General features: G+C 46.2%; 1 protein-coding gene across 1 annotated transcript; it reads right to left on the minus strand.

The window, feature by feature from the left end:
* Positions 1-6,515: 6,515 nt before the first annotated feature.
* Positions 6,516-12,258, minus strand: GPR50 (G protein-coupled receptor 50). The gene is made up of 3 exons (XM_084790663.1): positions 11,952-12,258; positions 8,471-9,300; positions 6,516-8,362 (listed from the first exon to the last, which is right to left on the minus strand). The coding sequence occupies exons 1-3, from the start codon at positions 12,160-12,162 to the stop codon at positions 7,610-7,612; spliced, it is 1,794 nt and encodes a 597-aa protein (XP_084646789.1). The 5' UTR covers positions 12,163-12,258; the 3' UTR covers positions 6,516-7,609.
* Between the last annotated feature and the right edge of the window lie 296 nt (positions 12,259-12,554).

Below are 12,554 nucleotides of genomic sequence, written 5' to 3' on the forward strand. Positions count from 1 at the left end.
CCAACAGTAGATGACCAACAAAAAAAATTGAGTCAATGATATTTTTGGAGAGTGATTGTTTCTCATAATGATGGTGGGTTTTTTTCTCTTTTTTTTTCTCTTATCTTACAGGGTTTTTGCTTATATATTATGGTTTCCAATTTTCTGGTTTTCTGTTATGTCAGTGTGTGTGCCGTGTCTCTGCATCTTGTGTTTCTTGTGCTTTTTCTTTGGCTCTTTGTGGTTTTGTTTGTTTTGTCCTATTCATGTTTGCTTGTTTTTACTTTATCAATTTTATTATGCCTGTTTGAGAGAGCAAGAAAAGATATGGATTTGGGAATGTGGGGGAGGGATCTAGGAAGAGTCGGGAAGTAAACCATAATCAGAATATATTGTATAAAAAATCTATTTTGGAGGGTGCTTATTTATTTACCAAGAACAAAAATAAGTTATCTTATTTCCACTAGAGGCATGCATTATATTACATGCAAATTTCAAATCTGGCCAATGTCAAATTGGCTATTCCTTTTTTTTACACATTTATTTATTTATTTAATCAGTTTACAGCCAGATCCCAGCCCTCTCCCTCCTCTCCTCCCAGTCCCATGCTCATGCCCCTCCCCACATTCCCCCTATCCTTCTTCTCAGAGAAGGGAAGGCTCCCAAGGGGTACCAACCCACCTTAGCACCTCAAGTCACAGCAGGACTAAGCAATCTTCTCTCACTGAGGCCAAACAAGGCAGTCCAGCTAGGGAAAAGGGATCCAAAGGCAGGCAACAGAGTCAGAGACAGCCCCCCAATCCAATTTTTAGGGAGCCACATGATGACCATGCTGATGCACACCTGCTACATATGGGTAAGTGGTCTAGGTCCAGCCCATGCATGTTCTTTGGTTGGTGGTTTAGTCTCTGTGAGTCCCATGGGCCCAGGTTAGTTTACTCTGCATGTCCTCTTGTGGTGTCCTTGACCCTTCCTACTCCCTCTATCCTTCCTTCCCCTCTTCCACAGAATTTCCCAAGCTCTGCCTATTGTTTGGCTGTAGGTCTCTGCATCTGTCTCCATCAGCTGCTGGATGAAGCCTCTCAGAAGACAGTTATGCTAGGTTCCTGTCTGCAAGCATAGCAGAGAAACATTAATAGTGACAGGGGTTGGCTTTCTCTCATGGGGTCGGCCTCAAGTTGAGGCAGTCATTGGTTTGCCACTCCCTCAATCTCTATTCTATCTTTATCCTTAAGCCTCTTGTAGGCAAGACAAATTTTGGGTTAAAAGTTTTATGGGTGGAATGGTGTCCCCTTCCCTCCACTGGAGTCCCACCTGGCTACAGGAAGTGGAGACTTCAAGCTCCATATCCCCCCTCATGCTAGGAGTCTCACCTAGAGTCACCCCCATAGACTTCTGGGAGCCTCTCTGTCCCAGAGATGCCCCACACATTGATTTCTGTTCTCTCTCCCAGTCCTACACCCCCACCTCTACCCTGCTCTCCCCACAGATGTGGATTTAGGAAGGTGGGTGGAATGTGGGAGGAGTTTGAGAACCATAATCTGAATACACTATATGAAAAAATTATATTTCAATTAAGAAAAAAGAACAAAGGATTGGGCCAGAAATGTACCTCTTTGGGAATAAGACAGTGACTCTCATTTTAAAAATATACATTTCCTATCATTTGGTCTTCTGTCCTTCTGCCTCCTACAGTGTGAGACCAGTGCTCCTTGAAGATGTAGTGAGCATTCACAGCTACTGATAGTGCTGCATTCAGGAAGCAGAGAGAGAGGAATGCTGGCACTCAGCTTGCTTTCCTCTTTTCATTCAGTCTAAGACCATATAGCCTGCGGAGTGGTGATGACCATAAATAAGGTGAGTTTTCTTCCCACCTCAGTTAACGTTTTCTAAATAGTCTATCATAGGCAGGCTTGCCAGAGGCTAACTGGATAAGCTCTCACAGTTGTGCTTGGAAGCTTTTGTCCTAGATGATTCTAGCTCATGACAACTAAACAAGCAAAATTAACCATGACGTCTGCTAAGAATAGCAGAATCCTTTACTTTTTAGAAGCATTTAAAGGCTTTGACAAGTTCCATGCCTGTTCTTCCTCAGAAACTTTCTGTTGGCTACACTTATTATTTTAATTGCTTTCCCACTTTCCTGGTTTCTATGAGACTTATCTGTACTTTATCATTTACTCTTTTTTTTTCTGCCCACTTTAGTCTTATGAAACTCAGATTTTATTTCCTAATAGACGTATCCAATCCTCAAAAGTATTTTGTAAGCACTACTTTCCCTATACATCCAAACTTCTGCAGTTGTGTTTACATTTTTCATGCAGGTCAAAATATTTTCAATTGCCACCAAGAGGCAGTGACCAAATCATGGGGCACCAGAGTTCATGTCAGAGTCAGGCCGCTCTCTCCCTCCCCTAAGTAGAGACTATGTTCATGGCAGCTTTATTTGTAATAGCCAGAATCTGGAAACAACCTAGATGTCCTTCCACTGATGAATGGATAAAGAAACTGTGTAACATTTACACAATGGAATACTACTCAGCTATTAAAAACAAGGAAATCTAGAAATTTGCAGGCAAATGGATAGAACCAGAAATGATTGTACGGAGTGAGGTAACCCACACCCAGAAAGACACACATGGTATGTACTCACTTATAAGTGGATATTAGACACATAATACAGGATAACTACACTACAATACAGAGACTGTTGCACCAACAAAGGACCATGTATGATGTGGATCTAGACCCTCTGCTCAGATGTAGTAGATAGGCAGCAAACCCAAACTACTCTGAGATTCCATCTTACACCTATCCAAATGGCTAAGATCAAAACTCAAGTGACAGCACATGCTGGCAAGGATGTGGAGCAAGAAGAACACTCCTCCATTGCTGGTGGGAATGTAAACGTGTATAATCACTTTGGAAATCAATCTGGTATTTTCTCAAAAAATTGGGAATAATGCTACCTCGAGACTCAGCACCTATACAAAACCCTGGGCGTATAAGCTAAAGATGTTCCACCATGCAACGAGGATATTTTCTCAACTATGTTCATAGCAGCTTTATTTGTAATGGCCAGAATCTGGAAACAACCTAGATGTCCCTCAACCAAAGAATGGATAAAGAAACTGTGGTACATTTACACAATGGAATACTACTCAGCTATTAAAAACAAGGAAATATTGAAATTTGCAGGCAAATGGATGGAACTAGAAATGATCATCCTGAGTGAGTTAACCCGGACCCAAAAGGACACACATGGTAAGTACTCACTTATAAGTAGACATTAGGCCAACATAGATGCCCTCTGAGAGACCCCACCCAGCAGGAGATCAGGACAGACGCTGGGAATCAGTCGCTGCTGGACTGTGGGTGGAGGCTTGAGAGCAGTATGGAAGAATGGGGGGCGGGGACGGAAGGTTCCAGAGGGTTCAGAAGCCCCACAAGGAGGCCAACAAGCCCTGTGGATCTGGACCCAGAGGGGCCTACACAAACTGTTGCACCAACTAAGGACAATGCATGCGGTAAACCTAGCCTCCCTGTTCAGACGTAGCTGATGGGTAGCTAATTATATGCCTTTTCAACGTAATAAAGATTGAAAATATTCAAAATCTTTAAAAGTTCCTCTAAAACTATTTTGAAAAACTATTATTTTTGTGAGGAAGTGGTCAAGGGATATAGAATTAAGCTCAGACTGTCAGGTTGCTACAAAGTTTCTCTGATGAGGCATTTGCCAGCCCTCTCCGAAAACTTTTCAAAAATAATTTTATAGAGATTTTATTTCATGTGTATGAGTGTTTTGCCTGCATGTTAAGTGCACCACTTACATGCAGTACTATAGAGGCCAGAAGAGGGCGTCAAATCACCTGGAGCTGAGTTACAGATGGATTTAGGGGCCTGGGTATGGGGGCTACTAATTGAACCTAGATCCGCTGCACGGGCTTCTAATGGCTGAGCCATCTCTCTAACCCCTGTCTCTGAAACCCTTCAAAAACAACCTCTGATGCATCCAACAGCATGGACACATCTCCAAACACAGTCAGTGGGAAAAAGTGAGGCTCAGAAGCCTCTGTATTGTATCTTTGTATGTAAGGTCTAGGACTAACTGGTGGCTCACTATGGTAGTACTGAGCTGGACCATGAAGAGTTTCAGCTTGGGAAGATGAAGAGCTTATGTAAACTGATGGTTTGCATTCCGAATACAGTTAAGCAATGTTCTGAACAACATTCAGAATATAGTTAAAGCTGCTGACCTACACATGGAAAATGGTGAAAATTCACACTTTATCATTGAAAGCCAGACAAATGCATCATTTTTTCCATTTAAACAAAATTCTACAATAGACAGCATGAATGAAAATTGCTCAGAAGTGGGTAAAAGGAGCCTATAGGAAGACCAGGGTAGCTGTTATACTCCTGCACACAAAGGGAAAAAAATGCCAAGATGGCACTTTACAGTGTTCATTATATTTTCAATACAAACATAAAGATTAACATATGGGGAAATCTGGCATGAGCATGTTGCATGCTTCCTGTTGAGTGTAATGTCCAAGATCCTAGCACTGAGTACGCAAGGAGGCTCAAGTGAGGGAGCTGGGATCTCACGTTCAAGGCCAGCCAGACTGCAGAGTGAGACCCCCATCTCAAAATGAAAATAAGTAAATGAAAGCATCTGCTTTCAAAAATTACTTGATGGGGAAGCATTTTTGCTATTAGAGGAAACCAGAGAACAGGCCCCTGGGTTGGGGGTGGGGAGGTTAGGGAATCAATCAGAAGGCATACATATGCATGATCCCAGTAAAACAAGGGAACTCCATGCATTTGAAAGAAGAGAAACAGCTTTATACCTAGCCAAGAGTGTGTGGTGAGCCTGACCAACCTATTGTGATGCTGGAGTTCTGGGATGCTGGAGGAAACAAGCTGTGGAAATGGAGCACTTCTGGGACTCTGGGCTTGACAGATATACAGAGTTGCTTTGTGGGAGTGATTATGCAAAGGGAAGGGCCCGCCTTCTGGCCAGGGACTTTTGCTTCCATCACTCAGGAACTGAGCTGAGGCTGGACACTTGAGGGCAAACTTTGGAGCTTTGTTTAATAAATGTTTCCACCTTCCATTTCCTCTTGGAATCTGGCACTTGCTGAGGGCCTGAAGGACAGCAGCTTGGAGCATCAGGCTACAGTACCTTTAGTTTGGAGACTTTACAGTTTCACCTTGGCCAAGATGGGGGTGGGGTATGGCTAAGAGTTGATGGCTGACTCTTGGACATTCTGTAAACATATATGGAAAGCAAGCATCCATTTCAGACAGCTAGGAACACTTGGCAGGAATTTTGTATTCTGTGAGGGTGCAGGATATGGAGCCATAAGATCTGCTCAGGGACTAGTGGAGAGCTAGGACCACAATAACATGGGGATTGATAGCTAAAACAAAACTGGCTCAGCCTGCCAAAGTCTGGATAAAGCAAATGAGTGTGCACTACTCTTCATGTCCATTATATATGCATGTGCCAAACCTGCATATCTTTAAACATGCAAGCACACAAAACTGGTCAGGTAAGACAGCTCAGAGAGGAAATGCACCTGCTGTTGTCCTGTTAACCTGAGTTTGATACCTAGGACCCACATATTAGAAGTTGTCTGCTGACATCCACATGCACACAGTGAAACACACATGCCCCCAGCCCCCAACACACACACACACACACACACACACACACACACACACACACACACATGTTAAGCCCTCTAGGAGCAGCAAAGGTTTTGCTTAAAATTAAAAATATATATAGTTGTATGTAATATATGTATATTACATATAAATTTTGCATATATAATGATGTCCTAGTATATATTTGAAATTTTAAACAATTTCTTATTCTAAGACATTCTTTTGAGACTGTGATCCAGAGATCGGGTGGGTTACCCCGCGGCTGGAGTCCTCTTTCTCCTTCCACTATCACATAAGCTTGGTTCCACTCATGTCTAGGACTATAGCATGATTGAGAGCTAGCTTTACTCCTTTCATGGGGGAAAAATAGCACCTCACGAGAAGAAAACTTCAACATCGGTGAGCCTTCCTACCCCCACATTCTCCAGTGTGCCCCCCTAACCCTGCCTTCCCAAAGTTTGCTAATTAAAATAACGGAAGTGAGGGAAGTTCCAGGATGCTGCAGGCGCGTGGCAGAGGTGCAGTCTGCAGCCAAGGTGTCCTGTTCCTCCAGTCAACACTCTTCCACCTTGACCCTACAACCCTTCCCTCCCTAAGTAACAGAAGGAAGAAATGGCTGAATGAAGAAGGCACATACTAAAGCCACAAAACCACTTTTATTTAATTGCTACCACAAATGCAGAATAGAATTAAGGCAGTATGATACAGTTCAGTTTTTCCTTACAAGCTTTTGTACAGTTGACTTTTATCAAACTTTGTCAGTTTGGATCAGCAATTGAATTTTCATTTAAATGTCCGTTTGTTCTTGAGTTCTAAAGGAAAATCACTTTCTGGACTGACATGAGATTAACTGCTTCACATCAGGTCACTGAACCAAGTACGATCAGACTTCCAGGTGCTAGCATCTCTTCCTCTTTGCCTCCTACTCTCAAGCCAGGAGGGTCACAAAGCCAAGGCTTTTTTAACACTCCATTTGCTTCTAGCTATCAGATGTTACTTCAAATTCCCTTGAATGAAAAGAAAAATGTAAAAAAAAATGATGGTGTCAAAACCTTGAGGTGTTTAAGACTGATTATGAATTATAATATTACAAACATAACTGGAATTGACACTCAGGGTTACCAACCATAAGAAATTACTTGCACATGGATCTATTTCTGTGGAAATAAAAGAATGTCTTGGCCAATGCTTGAAAAACTCAAATGACCAAAAATAGGGTAAAAATATCTCATCATTTGCAACTAAATATATAAAAAACAGCACCAATGTTTGAATTTACACAAAATAGAATCAATTTAGTATGACATATCATTCCTTTTGCCACTTGATCTGACAGGCATTAAACTATACTTTAATAAGAATTTATCTAATCCTGTTCTTCAGATAGCGGGTCATATTTTGTCCTGGAAATTTTGAAAAGCAAATTTCAAGTGTTGGCACTTCATCATAAGTCCTTTTCTAACTGCCGTAAAAGATACAACACAGATTGCACACTTACAAATAAAGCTGTGCCAGTGTCACAGTCACGTTACAGAGCTAACCACCAAGACAGCCTTGACCAGTGCGCATGCACTCCTCCCCCACCCCTGGGAATGGGAGAAGAAAGCAGGAGGCAGAGGAAATCAGGAATGGGGGAGGGGAGCTGAAAGAGTTAGTGGGAAGGGGGAGGGTCAAAGCAAGGGACAGTTCCGAGGTCGCTGAGGGCTGAAAGACAACCTTATAAGAACATGGAGGCTTACAACCTCAGAACCATAGGCAGCACACTTGGAAACTTGATCTCTAAGAAAGCAAGAATATACACAATTTCAAGAGTACAGGGTGCCAAAGAGGAGTATGCCTGAAAGGTAGATGGAACTTTCACTATGTCTGTGGGTCCGTGTCTGTGTGTGTCAGTGTGTACATACAATGGAGGTATCTCCCTCGGAACTGCATAAGCTGGAAAAACTGAAAAGAACACTTTTCACACAGCCATCTCATCAGAACAATCAGAATCATCAGAATCGTCATCAATAAGCACAACTTTGCGGTAATCATCAGTGGCAATGGGGATTACAGTGGAGTCAGGAGGGGCGGCAGAGGTGGCAGCAGGCTCAAGGGATACAGTGGGAAAGTTGGGGGCAGTAATGTCAGGTTTGCGGTGGCCAGTGGTGGTCATCTCAAGGCAATGGGAAGCTGAAATCTCAGGGATGTCAACAGCAGTGAGCACAGAATGGCTGGTGGTGGCAGGCTCAAGATAGTTAACAGTGGTAGTTGCAGAGTGGCTGGTAGCAGGTTTAATGTAGGCAACCGTGGATGTACGTTGGCCAGTGGAAGAACCAGCAGAGATACGGTGCCGGTGACTGGTGACAAGTTTAGAGGCAGCCCTGAAATGGACAGAGTCTCCCTTGAAATAGACAGAGTCTCCTTTGAAATGGACAGAGGTGGGTTTGAAATGAACAGATGCAGGCTTGAAATGGGCAGAGGAGCCTGGCTTAGGGTAAACAGAGGCAGACTTGGGGTGACCAGAAATAGACTTGTGATGGATAGAGGCAGGTTTGCGGTAGGCAGAAGTAGACCTGGTTTGGGCCTTGGGACGGACAGAGGAGGCGCGATCAGAGCGGGATGCTGCTGCATCACCAGGCAATAAAACATTCCGGACGTTCCTCGGGGTCCCCTCCACAGCAAGACGGGCGCGTGCACGCTCTTGCTCCCGGGCTTGATCGCGGGCTTGCTCCTGGGCTTGCTCCAGGGCTTGATCGCGGGCGTGATCGCGGGCTCGGTCGCGGGCTTGATCGCGGGCTTGATTACGGGCTTGATCGCGGGCACGATCACGGGCACGGACACGGGCACGAGTGAGAGCTCGGGTCTCCCGAGCCTCCCGAATATCAGCGATGAGTTGAGAGATGAACAAGATAGGGTGCCTCATAGCATGGAAGATGGCCCAGTATTCTCGCCGGAAACTCTCATTGAGGATACCATAGATGACAGCATTGAGGCAGCTGTTGAAGTAGGCTATGCAGTAGGCTGCAAGATAAAGCCAGTTAGGGATCTTGTCTGCCATCCCCTTTGGACTGACAGCCACCAACACAGTAAGCACATTGATAGGACACCAGCACACTGCAAAAAGGAGGAAGATCACAAACATGGTTAGAAAATTTCGAACATCAGCAAACTGGTTGTCAGGATTCTGTCCAGCTGGGTCACGGGCTGCCAGTACTTTGATCCAGATTTTGACATAGCAATAACCCACTATGATGAGAGGAAGGATGAAGTGGATGCTGACAATGGTCACAGTGAAAGCAGGGTTGTTCACATAGTTGAAGATACAGGTGTAAGTGCGAGGATCATACTCAATGTTGCCAATGTACACGTTAGGCAGGACAGCCAGGACAGTCATGATCCAGGTGATGACTAGGTAGATCCAAGTATTGCGCAGACTGAAGATTCGTTTGTATTGGAGGCTGTGGCAGATGTAGCAGAAACGGTTGATGGCAATGGCCGTGATGTTGAAGATAGAACCAACTATACTCAGTCCTGTGATCAACCCGACCATCTGGCACTGGAGTGGACTCAGATCCCATCCCCCAACTGACATGGAATACAGCATCAGAGGGTAGGGGTAGATGGCCACCAGCATGTCTGCCACAGAGAGGCTGGCCACAAAGATGTTGCCTGGAAAACATCAGGAGAAGGAAAAGAGGGAGAGAGACCGAAATCGATGGTTAATGTTTGGAAAGCTGCCTCCAAAAGAGGAGAGGAAAAGGCCAACTGGATGGGTGATAATTTAGAATCCTAGAATTCTTTTTGAAGAACCACAGTTTTCTTTCTTTCCTATTTACAAGCAAGTCCTAAGTAGCTCTGGTGCACAGCAAGTTTGGGACACCTGTGATTTGTTTGTTTGTTTGTTTGTTTGTTCTCAGTGTCACTCTTGCAATGAGAAAGAAGTGAATATAAGACAGAGTGTGCAAGGCAGAGCACATAAACGCTGGGGGGGGGGGGCAGATTCCTGCTGACGCCATTTTAGAGAAATAAAACTACGCCACATTTTCCACCCTGGAGGAAATGGGGAGGGAAGAGTGGGAGAAAGGAGAGCTAGATGGAGCTGTCCAGAAGCAAGATCAACCTAAAATTAACAATGATAATAATAACATACTAATCCTCCTTATAAAAAAGAACACCCAGAGAAGGCCCTGGGGGCTTGTTCAAAGAGCTCAAACAATAATATCTGATCTGACAACCCAGGGAAATACTTACCACTCCCCAGCTACCTTCACAGTAAAAGCTAAGAAGACAGGGGAAACCCTGTAATATCAAGTCTGAGGTCAAAGAAAATGACCAGGGGAAAGGAGAAATCTCTTCAAGTGAGGATTTCACCTTTGGCCACACACAAAGCCCGCACAGACTCCTGTCTTGAGCACAAGAGCCTGCCAGGCTAAAAAGAAAGACAGCTGTGGGTAAACCCTGCCTCCTGCCCTGCGCCATTCAAAGGACAGTAGCAACTTTCTCTTTTTCTTCTTTCTTTCTTTTTTTAAAAAATCCTTTACAAAAAGTAGATGAAAGAGGCCAAGTTCAGGCACAGGCCCACTTTCTTTGGAAACACCTCGTTCCTAATTGGCTTTGGTTTGGCAAAATACTGCACTTTGTCCTGGACTGGAGGAAAATTAGGGCTATTTAAAAGGGCACCAGGACTTGCCCTCCGTGCTTTTTGCCAAAAGCAATTCTTTCTCGGGTTTTCCCTGAAAGTAATGAACTTCCTAAAGAAAAATAGGAAAGAAAGGTCAAAAGCCTTAAAAATAAATCCACAACAACCACCGTAACTCTTTTATTTGCGATTCAGAAAAAAAAAAGAGAAAAGAAAAAAAAAGAGGAAAGGGGAGAGAAAAAGAGTGAACCTCCCAGGCAACCTCGCAGCCCTGTGGGTCTGCCCTTAGTACCTCGTCAAGAGTGCAAGAGGCTAGGGCCTCAAGGTCTCTGGGTTATAAAGGAGAAATCAGAAGCACTCCTCGGAGTTTGAAAGAAAAAATTTAATGAGTCTGAGTCTGTCGCTGAATTTTGAAACTTGTCCCCACCAAGCAATTCAGTAGGAAGCTGCCAGGCTCTTTCCCCAGCTCCAGGCAGAGAGGGTCTAAGTGGTTTTTCAATCCTCTCGGATCTGTACACTCTCCCAAGCCACTGAGATCTGGAAAAAGAAGCCCTAAGGCGCCACCAGGACCCTTCCCTCTCGCAGGCGGAGAGCGCAGTTGGGGGCTATTTCACCCTTCCTCCCCTCACCCACAACTTCTTCCAGTCCATCCCGAAAACCAGACTCCCAGCTTTCCAATCTTCTATACACACTCCCCTCCTCCTGCCCCCTTCCCCTACACACAATCACACAATCACACAATCACACACACACACACACACACACACACACACACACACACACACACACACACACGGGTCTCAGTGTCTAGCACCTTCCCGCGTGCTCCCTGTTTGTTTCCGACAGGCCAGCTACAGGCGGCTAGGGGAGTCAGGCTCGCGGTTTCCGCGTCTGAGCGCTTTGCAGAGCCTCTTGCCTCCCCAGGAGCTCTCCCGCCCTTCTCCCGCCATCCATACCTGGTTCTGCCGGGGTCTTCCACCCGCCGGCCTCTATGCCCAGCTCCCGCGCTCCTCCGCAGCCCCTCCACATAACTCCTCGGTACAGACTTCCGGATGTCTGCTGCCACCGCCCGCCGCTCGCCAGTCCCAGCCTCTCGCCCTGGGACCGGCAGACGGAGCTAGGCTCTAGCAGGCTCAGACCACCCTGGTAGAAACCCCGGCGTGGGGTCTGCAATCCACCGAGCAATCCTGGAGCCCTGGGGCGGTGGCGAGCGCGGTCCCAGCTGCCTTTGGGGACTGCCACAGCTTTGCGCTCCCTGAAGCGGAGCACCACTGCAGCCACCGCGAACTTAACTTCCCAAAGCGGGTCTGAACCGCGCTGCTCTCTCTGAGACAGTTCTCCTGCAGCGCCTCTGTGGTGGAGCCGCCCTCAGGTATCCAGGTGTCCAGTTTGGCCGACTGCCCCAGGGCTGCAGGCAAACTCTCTGCTCCTGTGCGGACTCCCTCCGCGTCTGCTCTCCAACCGGACAGGAATCGACAGGCTGCCGCGCACCCTACAAACCTGGGCTTTGCGTTAGGCTGCCCCACGCTAATTTCCTGAGCTTCCCCCAGCACTGTAAAGCTCGAAGTTAAGGGGAACCCGGCAAAACGTCACCACGACCGACCCCAGGGCTCGGGAGGAATTTGGGAGAGGGGACTGCAAACTTGATGCTCACTGCGTAGGGCAAAAAAAGGTAGCTTACCAGAATTTCGGAGCTTCTTGTTCTTGAACACAGCAAAAATGACCATGGAGTTGCCAATCAGGTCTACAACAACGGTGATGACCATTGTGCAGAACATGAAGGTGATTAGCGCTGGTGGGTAGTCAGGCTTTGGCAGCTTACAGCCAATGCAGCCAAATGGGGTGGGAATCGCCTTGGTAGGTCCCATGTTGCTCTTGGGGACCGTGGCCATCCCTCCCAGGCAAGCTCAGGATCCTGGGTGAGTCCGTACAGCAAATACCTGCTCAGTAACCAGTTGCTCCCGGAGCTCCAGGAAAGCGTGGCGCACTCCCAGAGGCTCAGAGAGCAAATGACAGCTCCCCGCCCCTCTTTGGTGAGCTTTTAAAGCCTCGAGGGGTGGCTAGCCACACCCCTAGCCCCTCCCCCTGACCAATCAGAGTCCTTTGACCACCCCCAGCCCCCACCCCCGCCTTAGTCACCACCTTGCTTTGGACAAATTCAAAGCGCATTGACGTCTTGCTTCCGACTACCTTGTTTGTGCATCCCCTCCTCTCCAGCCAGCCCCGCCCTGAGTCCCCTGGTACCTTGCTTCGTGACTAGCTCAGAATCACTAAGCATCAATTT

Source organism: Acomys minous, assembly GCF_964271855.1.
Source record: "Acomys minous genome assembly, chromosome: 7".
In the NCBI taxonomy this organism is placed as follows: domain Eukaryota; kingdom Metazoa; phylum Chordata; class Mammalia; order Rodentia; family Muridae; genus Acomys; species Acomys minous.

Coding starts and splice junctions, on each gene's coding strand:
- GPR50 (XM_084790663.1), bottom strand. CDS start 12,162: ATGGCCACGGTCCCCAAGAGCAACATGGGACCTACCAAGGCGATTCCC. Junction 9,301..11,951: donor CAAGAAGCTCCGAAATTCTG/GTAAGCTACCTT, acceptor GATGTTTTCCAG/GCAACATCTTTGTGGCCAGC. Junction 8,363..8,470: donor GAGCTCTCACTCGTGCCCGT/GTCCGTGCCCGT, acceptor GAGCAAGCCCAG/GAGCAAGCCCGCGATCAAGC.